The sequence below is a fragment of the Ruditapes philippinarum genome, unplaced genomic scaffold (genome assembly GCF_026571515.1).
Source record: "Ruditapes philippinarum isolate M1 unplaced genomic scaffold, ASM2657151v2 ctg5153_1_1_1_1, whole genome shotgun sequence".
NCBI lineage: Eukaryota > Metazoa > Mollusca > Bivalvia > Venerida > Veneridae > Ruditapes > Ruditapes philippinarum.
Window position 1 is genome coordinate 32,796 of NW_026857597.1, and position 22,015 is coordinate 54,810.

Sequence of the window (22,015 nt, forward strand, 5' to 3'; positions counted from 1 at the left end):
ACAGGAAGTGAAGAAGAGAGTTGGGAATATTGTGTGGTAGGTACGTAAATTTTACATTTTATATTTATGTTAAGTTATAATTATAGAAATTGTTTTAATGATATGTGTATGTTTATATAAATTTTATAAGCTATTCATTTTCTATGCAAAACAAGGATTTTTTTGTTACTGTCATTTTAAAATTGGCAGTTATACCACTTTGCAACAAAATACTTATTCTCCCATATACGGTGCATTAGCACCTAGTTTAGAAGAAGATGTTAAGCCACAAATGTCCTGTTAATCATCTATGCGTTGTTTTTAATTACTGATTGTTTACAAGTGTACTCAAAAGTCTGCAGATATGAATCTTTGCAGCATTGTTTCTCCTCCTTATATTCAGTGACAGGGAATAACACTGGAACGCATTTACCTGTCTGTGTTCCTGTTCCATGCACTGCCCCAACAAATTCAAGGCTGTTTCACGATGAGCAAGGTTTGGTTCTTGTTCAATGGTTTTGGTAAGTTTAGAGAGTGCCGCACATTTATCTTCCTGTTTGTTGAGATGGCTGCATATCTTGTACTGTAGAAAGAAGAGAAAAGTTAGAGAATCCACTTCAGCATAGTCCATCCAGAAGTCTTGTATTGTTCTGAAAGCTTTGTCTTCTTCTGTAGATCTGAACATTTCCTGTCTTAATTCCTTTGGAGAACAATAGACTTCACATGGCCAAAATTGTACACAATTTGCTGTTGCGTTTTGTAAAGCTTCTTCATTTTGTTGATCACATAGTGCTTTAAAACCTTGCCTTCTGGTTTGTCTGTATTTATGTGTTCGACAAAATGGCTCAACAATGTCAAGGTCGTAGTGCCTCTCAATATCACACAGAATAATTTCAGCCTTTCGAAACTTCCCTGTACAGTATAGCATCGAAGCAAGTTTGAGTTTACCAGATGCAACATCAGTATTTAGACCTAGGGAGATCCAGTTAAGAGCCTCAGCTGATATTGTCTTATACTGTTGTATGTTGAGGGAAGCTAAAACAGATCCTAGCCTTGTACAGAGCCTTGGCGCTAGAAGATTGAGAGCTGTCTTGTCTTGTCCATGACATTGAAGACTGACTAGATCAGAAATTCTCTGCTTTAATGTTTGTATTGGGTCCGTATTCCAATAGATACAATGGCTAAATTCGGCAGACTCAATAGTAAGATGGTTAGCTATTAAGGATAGTAGGTTTACTGAAATATCTCCACATGTTCTTAATGGGCATATATTGTTGAACTTGAGCTGAAGCCTTGTACCAAGATCATCACATTTGATTCCTAGAAGTGCTAACCCATTACTTTTGATGATACGCTGAAATATATCCAGTATAAAAGGTTTGATTTCAGGTGTAATCTTCCCTCTCATCAAGTTGTTTCCAGGTATGATAAAATGTGGACAATTTTCATTAAGAATGTTAGTGTACAAGTTATGAATACACAATGATAAACATACAATTAAGTTCTTTTCCTGCCAGATGATAGACTGGGTATTTTCAATACAGTGAAACAAAACTGTCTTACACATGTAACTAGAAATTGCTTCTTTTAATAATGGATTTAAGAATGATTTTATTATCATTTTCATCAAGACATAGCAGCGAATCTGTGTTCTGTTTAGATTGTACATTAAACATCTTTCGGCTAAAGATGTTGATATTCTCCATTCAAGCTCCTCATCTTCACTGCCATGTTGACCAACTCCAACAAGAAAACATCCAGAACTACAGCAGTAATGTTTAATTTCATCAGAAGGCCACTGACCGACACTTTGTTGGTGCATCCATTGTCTAGCTTGTAATGGCCATGTTGTACAGGGAAGGGCAACAACGCAATCATACTCAAATGCAGAATTGTTGCTTGTTACTGCTGGCCCATGTCTTTCTAGTCCTTCATGAGGATCAGAACACAATAAATGAGATGCCAAAGAATTTTTCAGTAATATTCTACCATTTCTGTCTCTTCTGCAACTGGAACGAAGGGCAGGTACAGACCTATAACGTCGGATAGGTAGAGGAGAATCACGTCTTAACACTTGAAGTCGACAATAACCTGGAGATACAGAACGATCTTGAATCATCAGTAGATTTGTTATACCGGGTTGCCAGTCACTCCAATCTTGTATCACACGGTACATGTTATGACATAAAATAATGTCAGTATCTGAGTTTAGTCCTAATGTAGTTGTGCCTTCAATTTGACTACCCATCATATAGGGACGATAAATATGGTTTCTCAAAAATACCAAGTAAGACTGCATTACAGCTGATTCCATAAGAAGCATTGCTCTCCTCCTTTTTAGTACCATTCTGGTATCCACACCTATATCAGCGAGAACTTCTGACAGCTTCATTGATGCAGCTTCCAATGAGTAATCTGGTGCTTGAAACATTCTGAAAAATACAATCGTCTTTTGATTTTACCCTTTTTGTGCTACTGCATTTCAAAACATTTCAAAAAAAAGAAAAAAAAAAAAGAAATAGTCCGACAAGCATGGATCCAGACCAGCCTGCCAGCCTGTGCATCCTCACAGTCTGATTATGATCCATGCTGTTTGCTTTCAGTTTCCCCACATATAATAGTGTTGGTAAGCGAACAGCATGGATCCTGATCGGACTGCGCGGATGCCCAGGCTGGTCTGGATCTATGCTGGTTTCAAACCCATTATGTTGGTTTTGTCATGACGCGGCTCATATTAACTTTTGGTGATCACGAGGTGAAATACACTAAACTAAACAAAAACAAATTTTCTTTTTAATATACACAAAGAAATGTTTGAAAAGACATTTTAACCTAGCTAATACAAAATGAAAAGCGCGCCAAATAATAGTACAACGTGATATCATTTATATAGAGATAAAACGTTTATAATTGTTGTAATAAATAAGCAGTCTTACTGTAAACAAATTTATTAATATAATTATTATTATAATCAATTTTATTATTATTAATTTTATTATAATTATTATTATAATTATTATTATTATTATCATAATTATTATTATCATCATCATTATTATTAATATTATCATCATCAGTATTATCACTATTATCATCATTATTATTATTATCATTATTATTATTAAGTAAAATCGCATTTAATCCTGCATACTTTAGATCTTCAAAAATACCATGTTTTTCTTTTCGAAGAAAATTGAAACCATGTGCTGTTTATTAAGGAAATCTCGTCTAATGAAATAATCAAAAATAAATCATTTATACAAGCATGTTAAGTATACTTATTATTTATAAGTTATTATCTGTTACTTATTGTTGAAATTGTTGTGATACAAGAGAAAAAACAATAGGTATTTTATAAAATTTTAAAATGGTTAAAATAATTATTTATCTCTACACTACAGTGTTGGAGCAGAACCTCTAGAAGCTTGACAAAAATCATGTACGCAAAGTAGAAAATTATCGGTGCTTTTTCGGTAAAAATATCACTTTTTTCGGCAATTCTTACATTTTTATTCATGATCATATTTAAATCGACGTGATGAATTGAATTATCCATCTTAAAATGGCAAAATAATGCAAGGCACCTACCGGAAGTACCGGAAAATGGCGGGTTGTGTGACGCTCCAACACTATAAATAATCTCACAAAAATAAATACCTTTTATGTTTCCAGTAAGTAATATTACTCTTTGAATAATGTGCCTCACACTATGTAACTATGATGTTATATTCTTTGAAATTTATATCCCTGCATTGTCTTCATTTACATTTTTACAATTTGAATACTTTCTGTCCGGTCTTAACAGAAGGGGAAAATACTTGGAAAAATTGATTAATATTTTTTACATACTTTATCTTTATTTTCCTCAAATTAACTTGGATATTTAATTTCCTGTAAATACTTAACTGTTCTGAAGAGAATGCAATATTGAGTGTTTTACAAGAAATTTGCATACCGTCGTATTTGGAGCGATTAAACTAGATGAAATAATTACACACAAATAAACATAATGTTAGTCAGAGTGGCACATTTATTGATTTCAGGTGCGGAATACCTTAAAAATACAAGAGGGTTGATAAAAAAAAAAACACACACACACATGGACATTTAATTTTGTACATGTAACTTTGATTTTATGTGCAAGTTAGTGGTTAAAGCAGTTTTACTCTGGCAAGTTGGACATGTATTGTGTGTTGCTATACAGAACATATTCTAGCTGCTCTTGGTTTTTTTTGTACATGCAGAGAGATGAGAGGAAGGCAATTTAAGTGGTTTTTATCACAAAAATCTTATAACTTTATAAATTTCCTTGCTAATTGTAGGATAGCTTTTCTACTTTACTTCAATGGTTTGTATACACAGGCAGTGTCTTACACAAGTTTAAGGACCTTTACAAAAATATGGGTTAAAAAAATAGAAGCGGTGCGGTCGGTTAGTTTGCATCACAGTATGTGAAAAATGTGTATCCATGTGGCCGTCTTGGGGTTAAATTGTTGGGTGCATGTTTGTATCTTCAAAACTACTGAAGGGAATGGGTTAAAAAAATATAGACACTTCTTCTCTGCAATTATCTTACATGATTGGCACACTGGTCCCATAACTCTGAGTTACCTTTTTACAGAGTTGTGCCCCTTTCTTTACTGTCTTGTTAATTTGAAGATTGTTAAAGTAAAAATTAAGCTCACCTAAGGGTATACATATAAAGTGAGTGAACAAGTGAAAGTCAAAAATTTAACATAATTCGTTTCAATTTTATAACTAACTTAGCATGAACAATAAATAACTCAAGTTTCCCAATGAAATTATATTACTTAAATAAACGATAAATAACTCAAATTCCTATAAATATCCATTGGAAATTACGAGTAACAGTCAATTTATGAAAACAGTAGGACAGTCTTGGCAGTTATATATAATTGTTGGTCAACCACATTTATATTATAGAAAGTCTTTTGAAATATATGGATAGATCAGCTCTACTTGAAAAAGAAAAACGAGCATAATATCACTTTAAAAATTGGGTCATGGTTTGATATTATATCCATACTTTTCATATTTGACAAGGTCTTTTATAATTATTTGTTTTTAAATCAAACATGCAGAAAGCCTGAAACTACTAGACAATGGGAAAAAGATTTCTCCATCCGGATGAAAGTGCGAAAAGTGTGATCTTACAAATAACTTTTGGTTGAACCTAACTGAGGAGGAAACAATCACGACGTAGAGTATTATCACGTCACTAAATACCCACTGGCTGTTAAACTGGGAACCATAACCCCAGATGGTGCAGCTAGGTATGTTGCATTGCAATTGATACAAGAGGTGGTGACCTCCGTGGGCCTGAGAATAAAGTCGGTTACTGCGAATCACTTGGTCTCTCACCATTGTTGGTCCGAAAAATTATCCAGAGGTACCGTATTTCCTCAAGTATAATACGGATAAGACGGGATATTTTTCTTCTATTTTGATCCATACTTGTCCAAACATCTGGCTCATTTTGGTATCAATAACACATCCATGCCAAAGGTAAACCATATGTCTACTATAAACCCCTCTTTAAATTTTCCCTTTTTAAAAACATGATCTCTACCTTGTCTGCTATGAATAGAATTTTACCTTTATAATAAGCTCACCTTAGCACGCAGTGCTCAGAGGTGAGCTTTTGTTAAAGGAAACCTGCACATGGTTATACTTCTGTGGTTATCAACAACATCTCTTGCTAAACCATTTGATGGATTTTTACCAAACTTGATTGGAATGATCCTTAGGTTAGGTGGTCATCTACAAAAGTTACATAAATTGTTCCAGTCTGATGCTTTAGTAGGTCACAGGAGTCAAAAATCGAAATCTTTAAAATCTTCTTCTCTGAAACTACATTTAGCATCTAACATCGCATTTTGGTTTACAACTGAAGTTTTATCAATCATGGTTTTGGGGTCAAAATGGCCCCGCCCTCTGAGTCACATTGTTTGCCAAGGCTTATAAAGGAAAATACATTTAAGTCTTCTTTTATAAAACTGCATTGCTCAGAGCTTAGCTCAAGGGTTCAAAATTTACCATGTCCCACGGGTCACATGATTTATAAGGACTTGTATAGTAAAGTATCTTTAAAGACTGCTCTTCAACAACTCCTACACGTTTGATTTTCTAAAATAAATCACTATAGGTGGTACCGTTCATTGAGCTGAGCGAATACTGGCGGGTGGCATTCAACCGATTTATTCAGGAAATATACATAAACACATACGATATTGTCCCATGTATCAACATTTATTACCCTTCCAGATTTTTTCCGCCTTTTTTATTGGATATTGATCACCCGAAAGAAATTGATATAACCGAGCCAGACGGGTAATATACATACTAAATTTCCCCGTTTGGTACCCAACGTTGTAAACAACGTGCGCTTAGGTGATGCGCGTACGGTTCGATTTTACGCGGTGTAAATTCCGATTTAAAAGCACTTTTTAACTGTCAAATGATAAATATTTACCAAAGTAGAGTAATGATACATATAACCATCAGTATCGAAAACAAAAATGACCTTGTGAAAGCTTGATATTAATTTCAAAAAAGTGCGTTCAATAGACTACTCCTTTTCACTTGTTTACTTTCGTAAGGTACGGGAAAATGCGTCATGTATTTATGTGACGTCATGTTGTGACAAAGAGGTATCCTAAAGGGAATCTTATTTCGACGTTTCATTTGAAACAGCAATGATTATTAAAAAAATCATCTAAACTCGGCAAGGGAAGGGTAATAAAATTATTGTTTCGGTTTTGGAGTGATATATGTGGATATATTACCTGCCAAGATAAAATATCACCCTCGCCTAACGGCTCGGGTGATATAAAATCTTAACAGGTAATATATCCACATATATCACTCCAAAACCAAAATAACATATACTATATATAAAACACACACAAAATGCTGATCACATGATCAGGATCCATGCTGTTCGCTTACCAACTCTATTACAAGTAGAGAAACTGTTAGCGAACAGCATGGATCCTGATCAGACTGCGTGGACGCGTAGGCTGGTCTGGATCCATGCTAGTCGCAAACCCATTATGTTGGTTTTGTCGTGACGCGGCTCAAATAATCTTTTTATAATAACATTTATCTTTCAGTTGTATTTGATGAGATAACGTCGGCAGGTGTATTGCTCAAACGATGTTGTTGAATTTCTGCCATAGATTAGACTATGTTATCTTCTATCCATTGACTAATATTTTGATATAATATAGTAAATAAGGAATAAAAAGGAGCAATTATATAGTTTAATGTTACTTTGTAGCAGTACTTGATTTTTTTCTTTTAGAAATTACATATTTTTGTTTACATTTTTTTAATCATATGGTGTCCCTTTCCGCCCACAGCGAAATATAACCTGGAGCTAGACGAAATAGGAAAACTTTATTCCAGGACGATAATTTATTAAATATTTTTCTTAACAAAAAAATGTTTTGAACTGTGAAATAATTTGGAATTTTAGATAAGAATGAGACTTTTAATATTATTCATTATATTTAGTTTGTTTATTTTTAAAACGCATGGGCAGTGTTTCTACACAGGTAAGATAATTTGACGAGTCATATTTAACTTCAGCTTGGACATAGATTATTGGTATCCTACAACGCTTACATCCTATAAATGCATACATTATGTTAAATTCATAGTTCACGATAAGTCGTTAGTAACGGGGATTGAAACATGATAAAATAGTTATTTCGGTCATATTTTTCATTAAAAAATGCAGAACGTCAATTGAACTGGTGATAAGCATTTTTTGTTTCATTTATTGAACTCTTCATTCAAAATTTACACTTTTTTACTCGTCTTGAGACGCCAGCTTTTAAAAGCCATTAAAGGGATATTCAGGCAAAATAATGACAAAAATATTAAAATGATCTTATGTACTCAAATCACGCTAAAATGACTTTTCTTGAAGTTTCAGCATGAATTTCTGTTTAAATTCTATATATTTTGGGTTTGAAGCGTAAATATGTCTATATATGTTGAACAAAATTTAGACGCCAATAGAATCACCAAATAGTTTTAAAACAAGTCAGGTGACTTGAACAAACCCTTGAAGTTACAATAACAGATATTGTGGATATTGTATGATTGAAGCAAGCCTAAGTCATTCATTTGACATGTTCTTTAACGTTTCCAGAGTTCACTTTGACAACTATTGTGAAATGCTAGGGCTCTAACCTGACCCACGCGGGTCAAGTTAGGAAACCACCATTTTATTCTTTATATGGAGAAAAGTTTTGTTCCTTTGACTGTCTAATATATTTATTTTGATGGCATTTACAGAATAATGAATGAAAAATTCAAAACTAAGAAATGAAAATTTTGCCTGTGTCTCCCTGTGAAAAAATGCTAATAATATTTTTGTAAGCCTTCTATATATGTGATGACTTGTTTAGTTTTACTCTTTGAGCCATCTTTTGCGTCTTTTTCATATTGGCAATTACTATAATAATATTGATTTAATATTTTGAATGGAAATCAAAATACTACATGTACTTTGTATTCATTTTGCTACAATTAATTATTATTAAAAATCACATTTCACATTTAGCGCTATTTTCTTCTGCCGATAAAATATGTAATAGCGTTTTCCCTCCAGAAATTAATAAATGAAAGTACATTCCCCTTTCAATATTTTTCTTGTAAAACTGTTTGTTTGTTGTTGTTGTTTTTTAATATTATTGTTTGGTGGACTTGTTCTAGGAACCTGCTATACGCTTCACGATAACGGTGTTTCATACAGAGGTAATGCCGCTGTAACTAATTCCGGTCACAGTTGCGTCCCTTGGAACCGTCATCTCCATACGTTTACGTCGGATCGTTTCAGGTATGACGGCCTGGACTCGAACTACTGTAGGAATCCTCTAGGGAAACGTGACTCTCCCTGGTGCTACATATCTCCAACAGGAAGTGAAGAAGACAGTTGGGAATATTGTGAAGTAGAAATGTGTGGTACGTAAATTTTACATTTGTCTTCAAGTTATAATTATAGAAATGTTTTTTTATCATATGTATATAAATTATATAAGTTACACAGCTAGACATGATCATTCTAAATGCATCTTGCTGTAAATGGAGCACACACGATATAGATGTTAATACAACATTACGACAATCTGACATGTGACAACGGGGAAAATGTCTTTATACAGACGTGGCGAACATTTGCCAAATGGCGTATAGTAAATTGCCTAATATATATCACCAAGGGGCTTTTGGGATGACTCCAATATTTATTTAAGGGGAGCGGTGGCCTAGTGGTTAAGGTGTCTGCCTCTCAACCCAGAGTTCATGGGTTCGGGCCCTAATCGGGTCACGACCATGTTTCTTCATATGACACCAGTACTGGTTAGTTCCAGGAAGCGGACTCGAAAGTGATTTATATAAGTTGCAAGAACTTGTTTCGCAATCGAGCTAAAATAAATATGTTTAAACCAAACCAATATTTATTTCTGACAGTTTATTTCAAACAATAAATACAACATGTTAATAATATTTTACAATAAATACAAAATGCAGATACGCGAATGAAAAAGGATTAGAGCCGAAAGTTATTAATCTTATAAAGGTCTTCTCCTGTATATTTTGTACTATGTAGTAAAATTACGACAGTATTTGTAATGAAGTTTAGCAACGGTGGCGACATTCAGCGGCAATAACGCCGCGACAATTAGTGGCAAGCATTTAGCGTCGTTGCGACATTTACACTCAAGCCTTAGAAAAAAATTTAGACGTGTTCTTAAAATGTTTTTATTACAATCGAACTAAGAGAGAAAAATGATTAAAGATTAAAACGCGCTCTAAGATAAGTGGATATCGTTTAAAAAATTAATTGAGCCGCGTCATGACAAAACAAACATAGTGCGTTTGCGACCAGCATGGATCCAGACCAGCCTGCGCATCCGCGCAGTCTGATCAGGATCCATGCTATTCACTATCAGTTTCTCTACTTGTAATAGAGTTGGTAAGCGAACAGCATGGATCCAGATCAGACTGCACGGATGCGCAGGCTTGTCTGGATCCATGCTGGTTGCAAATGCACTGTGTTGGTTTTGTCATGACGCGGTTCAATTTATGGTAATGCCAAAAAGATGTTTTTACTTTAAGTTTGTAATGAATACATGAATACATGTATTTGCAGATAAATGTTTATTTCGAGGAGTTCAGCTTAAAACTGGAGACCGATTCCATGATGGTTGTTCTATGTGCATATGTCAAGCTACTGGAATAAAATGCTTAGAGTAGGTGCATGTTTACCACTTTCCAGTATACTAATGTTTTTCTTTTCAAAAATAGTAATTTTTATACATTGTACTCTTATTACAACTGAAACTTAGATATTTTTATGCATGTATTTTTCGGTACCTGGTTATGTGAGAAGACTTTGTCCGAAATAAATTTTGATTGATCCATTTGGAAACAGAAAATTAAAAATCACTGCAATCAAACTTCTGTTGGTTCTTTACCTGAGGGTCCTGTTGGTTTTTTACCTGAGTGTCTGCTTATTTCTATCCATACGGTCATTGCGCCATTCTGTTGAGGCAGTATAAGAGTGTTTTTTTACATATATTAAAAAATCCTCCCAAAAAGTAAAACACACCTAACTATGGTAAATGGTATTTAGAGCAGTACTAGTAATCATGTAGAATTGTAATATAAACAAACAAATAGTGCAACAAGTCAATCGATTCCTAACGAGCATGCATGCATTGCATGATTATCCACAACTGTCCAAAGTTTGCATATGAAAATTCAAAATATTTATTTATACTTCTATGCCCTCGAAATGTTGATTGTGGAACCAAGACTCTCCATAGTTCCAGTATATTCATATGTAAATGACTACTATTAGGTTTGCATAAGAATAACGTGTTTACATCGATATGAATTTTTCTCTGAAGCAAGATAACTTAATAGATAATTTGAGCCACGTTACAAACATTGTGCGTTTGCGACCAGCATGGATCCAGACCAGCCTGCGCTTCCGCGCAGTCTGATCAGGATCCATGCTGTTCGCTTACAAACCCTACAGCAAGTAGAGAAACTGGTAGCGAACAGAATGGATCCTGACCAGTTTTGCTTCCGTACAAAGGGCAAACATGCATATCATAATGTTTAAAAATGGTCTTATAGAAATGTGAGATGCTTGTTAAAAGAGAAAAGTAGCGATAAATGTGAAATAATTTGTCATATAAGTAGCAAAATGTAAACAAAGTAGTATTTTGATTTTCCATATAAAATACTTCTTTACTATAACTACAACAGGTGAAAAAAGTGGTCCCAGTAAGGAGCCAATGAGTAACTGCATTTAGGTACTATTTAAGTACATCAAAATTTAAAAGCTTTTAAGAAATAAAAAATAAAAGATTTTTTAGGCATAATGGGCCTTTAAACATAATATTTCTGAGAAAATTATTGTCTGTCACGCAAGTATCGGGATCTTTGAACTGAAATCTGAACTCATTAAAAATTTACTTGCAGGTTTTTGACGTTTATTTTGTATAAAGGTATGAACAGTGTTATATTATTGTACCTGATCTTATCTGATGGATTTCAGGTGTGATGCAGGTCCTCAATTTACTAACGAGATGGGATGTTACGTTAAATACAATCACGCCGAGCATTTCCCTGTTTGTTGCCCCAGAATTGTTTGCCATGGAAAGGATTCAGATTTTGACTTGACAGAGTATTTTAACTATCTGAAACTGGTGTTACGAACCCATGTCGCCTCTTATGTGCCAAATACCAACCAAACACCCAGAGCAGAAAGCCGGACTTTAAATAACATTCATGTCTTGCCTTAAAATTTTGTAAAGATACTGATAAAGTGCTTAGTATTTGTTTCAAATTGAAAAAAAAACTACAGAATCAAATAATTGCAATATCATAGTAAAAAATTTAACAATAAATGAATTAATGTGCTTCTTTTTCTGAATCGTGCCATTTTCACTATGTATTGAATAGAGTAAGAAATATATACACGGAAATGTTATATAAATTATTTATTGTATGCTTGTAATGTCTGGAAAAAAATGTCAAAGTCTTAAGTGCATGTAAAGACTGTTGAAATGAATTACAATTTTTCAGACAAATACCATGAATTTTTACAATACTGCACGTTTGATTAGATATTATTTTTAATAGTATAACTGGCGTTTATAAATATGATCCGAATACACAGATGCTATCAATCTATAAATACTTTTTACATTTTTACTTCAAATAAATGAATTTTTGCTGTAGATCTATTATATACATTCGTTATAAAATATTTTGACCGGATATATGGTCGTGTAATTTATATGGTCGCGTATTTAAACGGCTGACATAAAAGAATTGTAATGTAATTCACTTGTTTGGTAATATTCTATGTTTTAGGTTGTCTTTACATTACTACTGATGTTTCTAAAGTTTGATTAAATGGAGATGAACCTACACAACCTTGGTTTTCTTTGTTACATTTAAAACAAGGTCCAAGTTTACAATTTGACCATATTTAAAAATGTATATGCATTATGTTTGTGCAAAGATCATATACCATGTAAACACTATGATGAGAATGTTGTCCCGTTAACAAAAGATGATGATAAAATGGTCGGAGTTCAATTTCAAACTGCACCAAGTCAGTATCTACATATTATTCAGATATATCTATCTTGTGTTAATCAAATAATTTACTAAAACAGAAATTATAATAGGAATTACATTTGCTACTTTTCAATATCTATAATTATTTTATTATGAATGAACATCAGCTTAAATTGATCTTACAATTATACATACAACTATATTTTATCGCGTATCTAATTACATGCCTGTTTTGCATCCTTGAGGGCTTTTCAGCTTTTTTTTAAAATAAACTGTTTCTTCTTCTTTTTCTTTTTTCTTCTACAACAACAACTACTACTATACACGTTTATATTTGGCAATAAATTCAGTAGTAATGCACTAATCTCGTTCAAATTTGGAGTGTAAGTAATTGAACTTTACATTTCTGTCGAAAATCGATTAACAACACCAAAAAATAATAGCATGATTGTTAAACGCCACGAAAATGTAAACTCAATCAATCGCAATCAATTCTGAATGATGTTAACTTTATTCTTGCTAAACAACCTTACATACAGTATGAGGTTTTGTTATGATATCAAGATCAGATAACTTTTTACATGTTTAGTTGTACAGTGTTAATGGGATTACTTCCCTTTACTTGATATTCGTTTATATGATCATGCCTCTCTGATACCTTAGTCATTCTCACTTGAGCTCTGGTCTTAATAACATGTATTAAATGGTTATAATAAATAGTAGAATAGTTTGAATCTTGTTATCATCCATACAACATAATACATTTTGAAGTGAATCATTGTTTAAAAAAAAAGAAAAAAGAAAGAAACCAAACTGTAAAGTAAACTGCAGACAGTCCACGTGAACATTTGTCTATGTTTCATTTGATAAATAAAATCATATAATTGAAAAAAGAAAGAAAACAACATGAGGATTGCGAGGCCGTGCCTTTTGTTTCTCATTTTACCATACCAGCTTCGTTATTTTTTTTAAGTATTGTATTCTTCATAGAATGTTACAAAATTACCCCAAAAAATCGATAATTTTCTTTCATTCCCTTATCATATACGGATAGATCAAATAAAACATTGAAAAAATTCATTCATATTTATAATGTCTTTTGAATTAGATAAACAAGTAAGTCTGAGAAAGAGTGGACATCTTCAATTTCATAAGGTATTGCATTCCATATTTCTTTTCTTGTATGCGAAAGTGTTTATGGATTTTTTAATAGATATATTTATAATTTACATGATACATTTGCAGCATATGCGTACGGATATCTTGGATTATAAATAACAAGAACTATTTGCTGAAATGTCATAAAAATTTCAAAACAATACACTTCAACATCTATATATATAAACGTTTTTAGCTATATGTTTAATTTTTACATTAAAAATTGGCGTGATTTTCTATATTAAATTTCTTTAAAGAGTTGAATTATTTAAAGAGTTGAATTATACACCACTTCAAAAGTTAAAATTCTGTTTTTAAAACAAGTTTTGAACCTTTTAATGGACGAGGATCTTTCTACTTTGCAGAGATACAGATACAGTCATTTTAGTTATATAAGGTGATTTAATGCATTGATCACATAACTAAAATTTTGTTTATTTTCAATTTGTAACTGTTCCCTATTTTTCCAATAGAGTACATGTCACTTAAAGAGAAAAATTATCCACAGCAATAAATCTATAAGACATAAAAATTAAACAATCTTCATAGACATACCAAGTCTGTAAATTTGAAAGAGCATCACTCCAACTGTCGAATCCAGATTAACTACACAGTTAGTTTTCCAAGAAAAAAATAAGATATAATAAAAACAAACAGCAACAAACAATTTGAGTCCTTGAGTAATAAAAGTAGTTGTAAGTAAACACAAAATGAGAAATATGAGTAATACACCATTTGATATCATTGAAGCTTACACAATTCAATGTGAGTTTGATATGACAAATAATTTATATCTAATATACTGTAAACAAGACATCTGAGGACATTCAGATATGGTAAGAACAGAGACGAGTTGTCAATATGAAACTGCAATACATTGTAGCTAATATATACATAAAACGTATTGTATTTTGTCAAATCATGTTCTACAACATAAAATATAGTATTTCTAGGAGACTTTTAATCTTACAGCGAAAGTCAAATGAGTACTGTACAAAGTACATTTCGGAATTTGACGCCATTTTATTGATATGATAAGAATGACGCCATATACGCAGAATCATTGAGTGTGAAATTGTAATGCGCAGAAATGATGAAAATTTTAAACAATGATACACACGTCAAAAAGTGCTAGGAATTTGAGACATTTTGATTTTACAACTTAAAACATGTTTATAGAAAAAAATGTATTTTAAAGAGTATTTACATGCAACCAAGTGAGGACGGCCTCATTATACCGATAAGTCCTCAGTCGTTGCTGTTCTTACTAATGAATGTCCTCATTGTCCAGTGCATACAAAACCACACACATCAACATGCACCAATGCACGCACGCACGCGCACACACACACACACACACACACACACACACACACACACACACACACACACACACACACACACAAGCAGATGGTGCGGTGGCCTTCTGTAAAACAGAACCTTTCAGCAAACACTTTACAAAGAATTTTTCAGTCAAAAAAGGGGCAAAAATAATGCAAAATAGCAAATCAGAGTTATGGGACTTGTGCCAATCATGTAAGATAATAACAGAGAACAGAGAAGTGTGTGAAGTTTCAATCCATTTCCTTCAGTAGTTATTGAGATACTTGCTTACACCTTAGGGACGCCAACAAGTGGGTGACTGCATTAGCTCGATTATTCTGCATATAATCGAGCTAAAAATGATGATTTTATTTTCATTAATATGTGAAATTAATTTTTTTCCATATTACTTCTTGACAGTTTTTGTCGTTCTTGACGGTAAATAGGGTCACTGGTTTCTGTTACAAAATTTCAAAATGCGTATGAGTTAAGACTTGGTTATTTTATAACATTACATCTCATTTATATGCCTATTTTCAATAAAGAATATTTTGATTATTGGAAGATATATGTATCAATTAACGCTATGAAAATAATAAGTGTACCGAATCATGGCTACCTGTGCATAATTTTAAGATACCCCACCCACATACTTTTACAGCTTTAAGTTAATCATCCAATTTAATACATTTGGCATGTGCTAGATAATTGTAATGGATAATAGTGACCAAAATAAACAATCTTAACAAATTTCAAATGTGATTTATACTTATATTTGCCAAGTGAAGAAAATAATTACAAAATATTTCCGCACGTGCATATCAAAACGGTGAACATGTAAACAAAGTAAAGGGAAATTTATCCTAGAGTGTTTCGCACTCAAATCAAGACGGACCCAATTGGGTAAATTGTTTATGAGGCCAGGTTGACAATCGTGATTGAAACTGAAATTTCTATTCACTTAATTTTCTATCTTTGATTTATTGGGTATCACAAGAGACATAAAGGCCTAGACAGTGACATAAAGTCTAAGTTTATCTAGAGCTTTAATAAAGGCTTCATGGCAGGAATAGGATGTGATTTGACTTTATACCATATATCCGGGAAAACATGACCGAAAATTGAAAAAAAATCAAACCCATCATTTTATTTATTAATTTTTCATTTTTTGTTTGCTTTTGTTTATTTCTCACCATTTTTTTTCTGCCTCTGATCAATAAAAAGAATCGCTAAATCTGACCACTTAAATGACTTTACCCATTATTAAACAGGTTAGGCTGTAATTAAAGTTATATTAAAGTCATATCAGTGACGGATACTCTTTGCTCAATTTCTTGTAGTCAGTGAGCTGCGAAATGAACGTAAGTAACGGACAAAAAAAACAAAACAAAAAAAAACGAAACTGACACAGCAGTTAAAGGCTCTCTTCCGAGTTTTATTTTTCGAAATTAATGTTGTATTTGATGCAAAAATGTTTCATATCATTTGTTTACTCCGTTTTATCAGAATAATTGTAAAAATATATTCTAATTCTTATGGTAAAAAGTAATCAAATCAAGTTTAGAATAGCACAAAAATACGATTTTCAATTTACTTCTGAGTATATTTCTTTATCTTTCTGCTTTAAGTGTCCAAGCTGATCATTAAAGTATGACTTTTATCAGAAAAGAATAGAGTTAATTTCATAACTTGTACACACATAGGTACATCGTTATAACAAACGTGTTGAAATATCATTTTAGGTCACATATTTTATAATAAAGAAAAAACAACCCCACAAACATGAAGAAAAACAACAAATAAATCAATACAATACAGTGCAATGAGATATTTAATACATACAATGCAATACATCACATATACTGACAAAACTCCATTAATCAATTGTTTATTTATATCAATAAATTACTTCTTTAAATGAATAATGAAGAACACTAAATATAAGCTCTTCTTTTAATCGAGTTTATTTGACAAATATTTTTCAATATAATTTAAAGAATGCCAAAGTATATATAATCAAAAGGGTGTCATACTACTATCGAATATTTTAAAAGTTATCATTTCGTCAGATGTTTGCCTTTTAAAAGTTTGTTAACACAGTATGGCTTTAACCAGATTGCAGTAATTCTATTAAATTGGCCATACTAGTTTATCAGTCTTGTTGCGTGTTCTGTTAAAGTCATGTCCATGGTGGGAAGAAGATACGGAATATGACTCAACATTTCAATACACGTACTGCAGTATATATAAAAAAAATGATATTAATCACTAGAGCCTGAAAAAAGAGAAAAAAGAAAATGCTCGTCAATATGTATCCGGTATTTTCGATTTATTTAATTTATTTATTTATAAACAAATACTCATGGCCCTTAAGGGCATAAGAGTGAACAATCAAACAATACAAAAAAATAGTAAAAAACATGGCATAGAAGTAAATAAGTAAGCAAGTAAATAAATAAGGAAGAGGACTTTCATATTCATTACGACGTGAGTCATATTCGGTATTACCACGGTGATAGGGCGATTACCACAACTTTTCCGCGCAACGTCAAAATATCTTACTTCTGTCCGAGACACCGTATATTTCTGTGGTACAAAATGGACAGCAAGCCTTTAACCGAGACGAAAACAGCAGATAATTTGCTCAAAACAAGGTAAAATCATCATTTTTTCTTTTTCATCGAATGTGCCATTTAATTTGAAACTTATTTATTTTTAGTACATGCAAAATTCTTTATTAATTAAGTCAGGGTAGTGAAAACATTTAGGGCATACTGAAAAAAATCTTGCTTTGATTACGAAATATAACGTATTTCTAGTCCGTTCAGATCATATAACTGGTCAAAATACAATATAAATATGTACATTATTGTCGTATGGACAAGTTACAATACATAAATAACCCATTTTTTGTATATTTGGTATGATTTTTATGTTTCCACGTGTGTATTTTAAGGCACCGCAAAACTTTGTCAATCATAAGATTAGGGCACCGCATAATTCCTCCTTAAAAATCATCGCATTTTTCTGGTTTATTTAGCACCGTTTATTTTTTATATTAATGTTTGCTTTCAGAAAAAGAAGACGTTCAAACCTATGTCTGAACAAGCCAAAGCAGCGTGCGAAATTGGCAAAGCTGCAGATACTGCAGCAACTGGAGAGCGCCCAACTAAGTCTTCTGATATCAGCAGTACGCCAATGAAATTAGCGCCTCTCTGTTTTTCAGGGCGATATGCTTAACGCACCACATGAGAAAATGAATATGAAGTCAAACTTTCGCAAAAAGAATTGTTTAAAAAAAGCACATTGGAGACCATGACTGAAGAGATTATGGAAATATTGCCCGGGTTCCTTCAAAAACTACACCATGAAAATTATGTTATGACTTTTGCAACTTTATCAAATTAGTATGCAATAAAAATTCCCATTAACAAATAGTTCATTCCTTTTGTTTCTCGATGTTGTTAGATAGTTTAGTCTGCAAGAACTTTCAAACTTTCCATGTGGGTTTATCAGTTTGAATAAGTTCGAAAAGGAAAATACATCTTTATCTATATATAGATACCATTGCACTTATCTAACTGGTAGTATTAACATAGATCACCTTCAGAAATTTTCCATAACATAACGTAAGATAACAGGCAACATAACAATAAACATAAACAGCAAGTAAACAATCTTTTCATCAAATAAAACATATTTGTAAGAAGATTGCTTAATTCAAAAAGGAGACGGTGCCATTATTTATCGGGTCTAACGGAAAAGAATGCGGTGTTTGAATTCAGTGTTGTACGGTGCTCCAATATTCGGGTCAGTAGGCCTTTTTGTCAACATATATTTCCTGAAATTTACGATAGAAACACAAAATTTTGTATGGAACTTTGAAACTTAGGGGTTAACCAAAAAATATACGAGCGTCGTTAGGTCATAGAACAAAGACATTGTCGTTATAACACATGTTTTTGTGACAAGTACGAGTCATGTTAGGTACACACGATCTTTTGTAAACAACTATTTCTTCGAAGTATGTGTGTTTTTTTTGTGAATTGTATTGTGCTAGATAACGATAAATTGTCTCAAAAAATTCGATGGAAATACTTAAACAATTGGAATAATCTTGCAATGTCCAGCAGTAAGATATTTTGTAAGCTATAACCTGGAATTTGTTTATCCCGCCATTAATATTTTGTCCAGAAATATACGGTGTCTCGGTCAGAAGGATGATATTTTGACGTTGCGCGGAAAAGTTGTGGTAATCGCCCTATCACCGTGATTACGCTCATTAGACGCCGATTTCAAGCGGTGTCTAGTAGTTGCAAGCGGCGTCTAGTAGATATGTTTGTCCATACAGCAATGGGGAAATTTTAGAATTGATTTTGTGTATAATGTTTTGTCATAACAACAAACAAACAGAAAAATAACAATCAAAAATCACTAAAATCACAATATAAGAATACAATTATGACTAGCTAAATAAACAAAAAATAATTTTGTTCATTTCAAGTACTGAATTCAATACAACATGTATTTTATATTGTAACAAATATGATCGGAGAATGAGAAGTATTAATTATCTAAATTTTAACATGATATTTTTACAAAATAAAGATAATTTTAGAAGAACATTTTTATCACAACTATTCATTAATGTGTCAAGTTTAAAAATATTGGGATGAGTGTAAAACCTGGGAAGAAGAGATTTTTCGTCTTATGTCATTAAAGTACGAACACTCAAATAAGTAGTGAAATTCATCACCAATAGCTTGATACGGACATAAGGAACAGACCCTATTATTATTATCAATTGCCAAATGTCTGCCTTTTTCAATTGGTAATAGGTGATTCATTGTTCTAAATTTACATAAATATTTGCCTATGTCAAAAGGAAGTACATCTAGATATTTTCAAAACAGTGGAGTATTTTTATATTTACGATACACTAAACACTTAGAGGATGTATCAATAGTACTATGCCAATCTTGTAAAAATTGATCTTGTAGTCTAAGATTCACAATATTTTTAAAGTGATTAATATTATCAACCTTCTGTAAATGAAAATATTCTGACATGCCAAGATTACTAAGTGTATCTTTCACAAAAGTTATCCTGAATCCAAAATAACATTAAACAATAAACAAATAACATTTAAAACAGATTCATTATTTACATTTTTTAGATATTCATTTAATTTATACTCAAACACAGAAGGACTTTTATTATTATTTTTTTACAACTTTTTTAATTTCCTCAATAGTTATTTCTGCATTTAAGAAGCTATTATTACAACTTATATTCTCAAGATCTAACTCATCTAAATTGTAAATACCTAGATCAGATTCATTAAATTTAACAAAATGTGAAATATTATCAACAGTATCCCTGCTATCCGTGCAGTATATATTTAACAAATTCCAAAAAGCTTTTGGGTCTGACGACTTTAACCCAAGTATCCGTTTATCAATATTATCTTGATAAGACTTAATTTTCTCGTTTATCATCTTTTTATAAGATTTTCCACTAGACACCATTGATTGGAAGTTAGTATCAGTCTTATTTCTTGTATAATAATTCTTATCTGACAAGTATGTTCTTCTTGCTACTTTACAATCATTAACAAACCATTCTTTCTGACGTGATTTCTTATGTCTTTTAGCACTTTTTTTAACAGTATTATTCACATCAAAAATCAAATGACAGCTATCAGCAGCATTATAAAATAGTGGAGAAACTTTCTCAGTAAAGTAATTAATAGCATTATCACAATAAGTTTTACTTGTCAATGATTCTGAGAGTTCTACTTGTAATACAGAAACACTGTCTAAATCAAAACTAGTTATGCTACGGCATGTAAGGGGAGGTTACTGCAGAACAAATTGTCCTCAAAATCATTCGAACATAGTGCAATTCGTAACAAAATATTTAAATGAGTATATTCTCGGCACATATTGTCTTGAATTGACTTTAAGTATACCAATCATTTTAACTTTATTTGTGATACAATTTATTTTGATTCGACCAGATGTTTCAGTCTTTGTCGCAACAGACAAACATTTAAGAATTTCAGACCTTGCATTTTTTTTATGTGAAATAAGGATTATGTTCTCCTTTTTAACAAAAATATGCAATTTAATTCTAAAACAACGAGCACATACCAAGAACATGGAGAAAAAATTGATTTGTGCTTCGAATATTCAACTGTATTAGAAATCGATTTCAATACTGATTGACTGTTCACATCATTTGGCGGCGTCTTTGATGTGCAGCATCAACATTTAACATGTTCTCACTTATAAGTAACAATGTTTTATTTTACATGTAGCAAGACGTGCCTAAACACATGTGATAAATTCAGAAAATTTATGTCCACAAAATATGAGCAAATAATTACCGCAATAAAATCGTTAACAAAGCAAATTCAAAACCGCGATATGTCTCTTTTGACATGCCACTAAACTTACTAAAATATGCCGACGTGATCTGTCGCAAATGCATTTAACAACTTAGGGGTGCTCCTCTTTAAATATAACATGATTGAATTCAGACTAAAGCATTATCCTGTATTGACTGTCTTATTAAAATAGATACTTATTGTTTCATTTTGGTTTTCATTAAAAATAAAATAATTAATTGTTTGTCTTCAAATATATAATACCTACGATATAACCAACCTTGTCATAACCAAATTCAACAACCAAACTGTTTTAATTTGTTTTGTCAGTAAAAATGTATTTTTTTTATAATTGAGACCTAACATTAAGTCAAATATAATAAAAAAGGTACCTTCTTTGTGTTTTTTCATTTTTTAAACATTAATTAACACACATTCGCAACACCTACGTGAATATGCCAAATTCGAGAGAAAACAAAACAAAAATAATAGAAATATAAAGCACGACTCTAGGTAACACTTCTGAATAATAAAGAC

General features: G+C 32.0%; 2 protein-coding genes across 2 annotated transcripts; one reads left to right on the forward strand and one right to left on the reverse strand.

Annotated features, from left to right (window-relative positions):
* Positions 1–216: 216 nt before the first annotated feature.
* Positions 217–2,410, reverse strand: LOC132750267 (uncharacterized). The gene has a single exon (XM_060740211.1). The coding sequence runs from the start codon at positions 2,408–2,410 to the stop codon at positions 305–307; it is 2,106 nt and encodes a 701-aa protein (XP_060596194.1). The 3' UTR covers positions 217–304.
* A 2,850-nt stretch (positions 2,411–5,260) lies between these two features.
* LOC132750265 (uncharacterized) lies at positions 5,261–12,115 on the forward strand. The gene is made up of 4 exons (XM_060740208.1): positions 5,261–5,273; positions 8,725–8,973; positions 10,163–10,262; positions 11,579–12,115. The coding sequence occupies exons 1-4, from the start codon at positions 5,261–5,263 to the stop codon at positions 11,823–11,825; spliced, it is 609 nt and encodes a 202-aa protein (XP_060596191.1). The 3' UTR covers positions 11,826–12,115.
* The last annotated feature ends 9,900 nt before the right edge of the window (positions 12,116–22,015 follow it).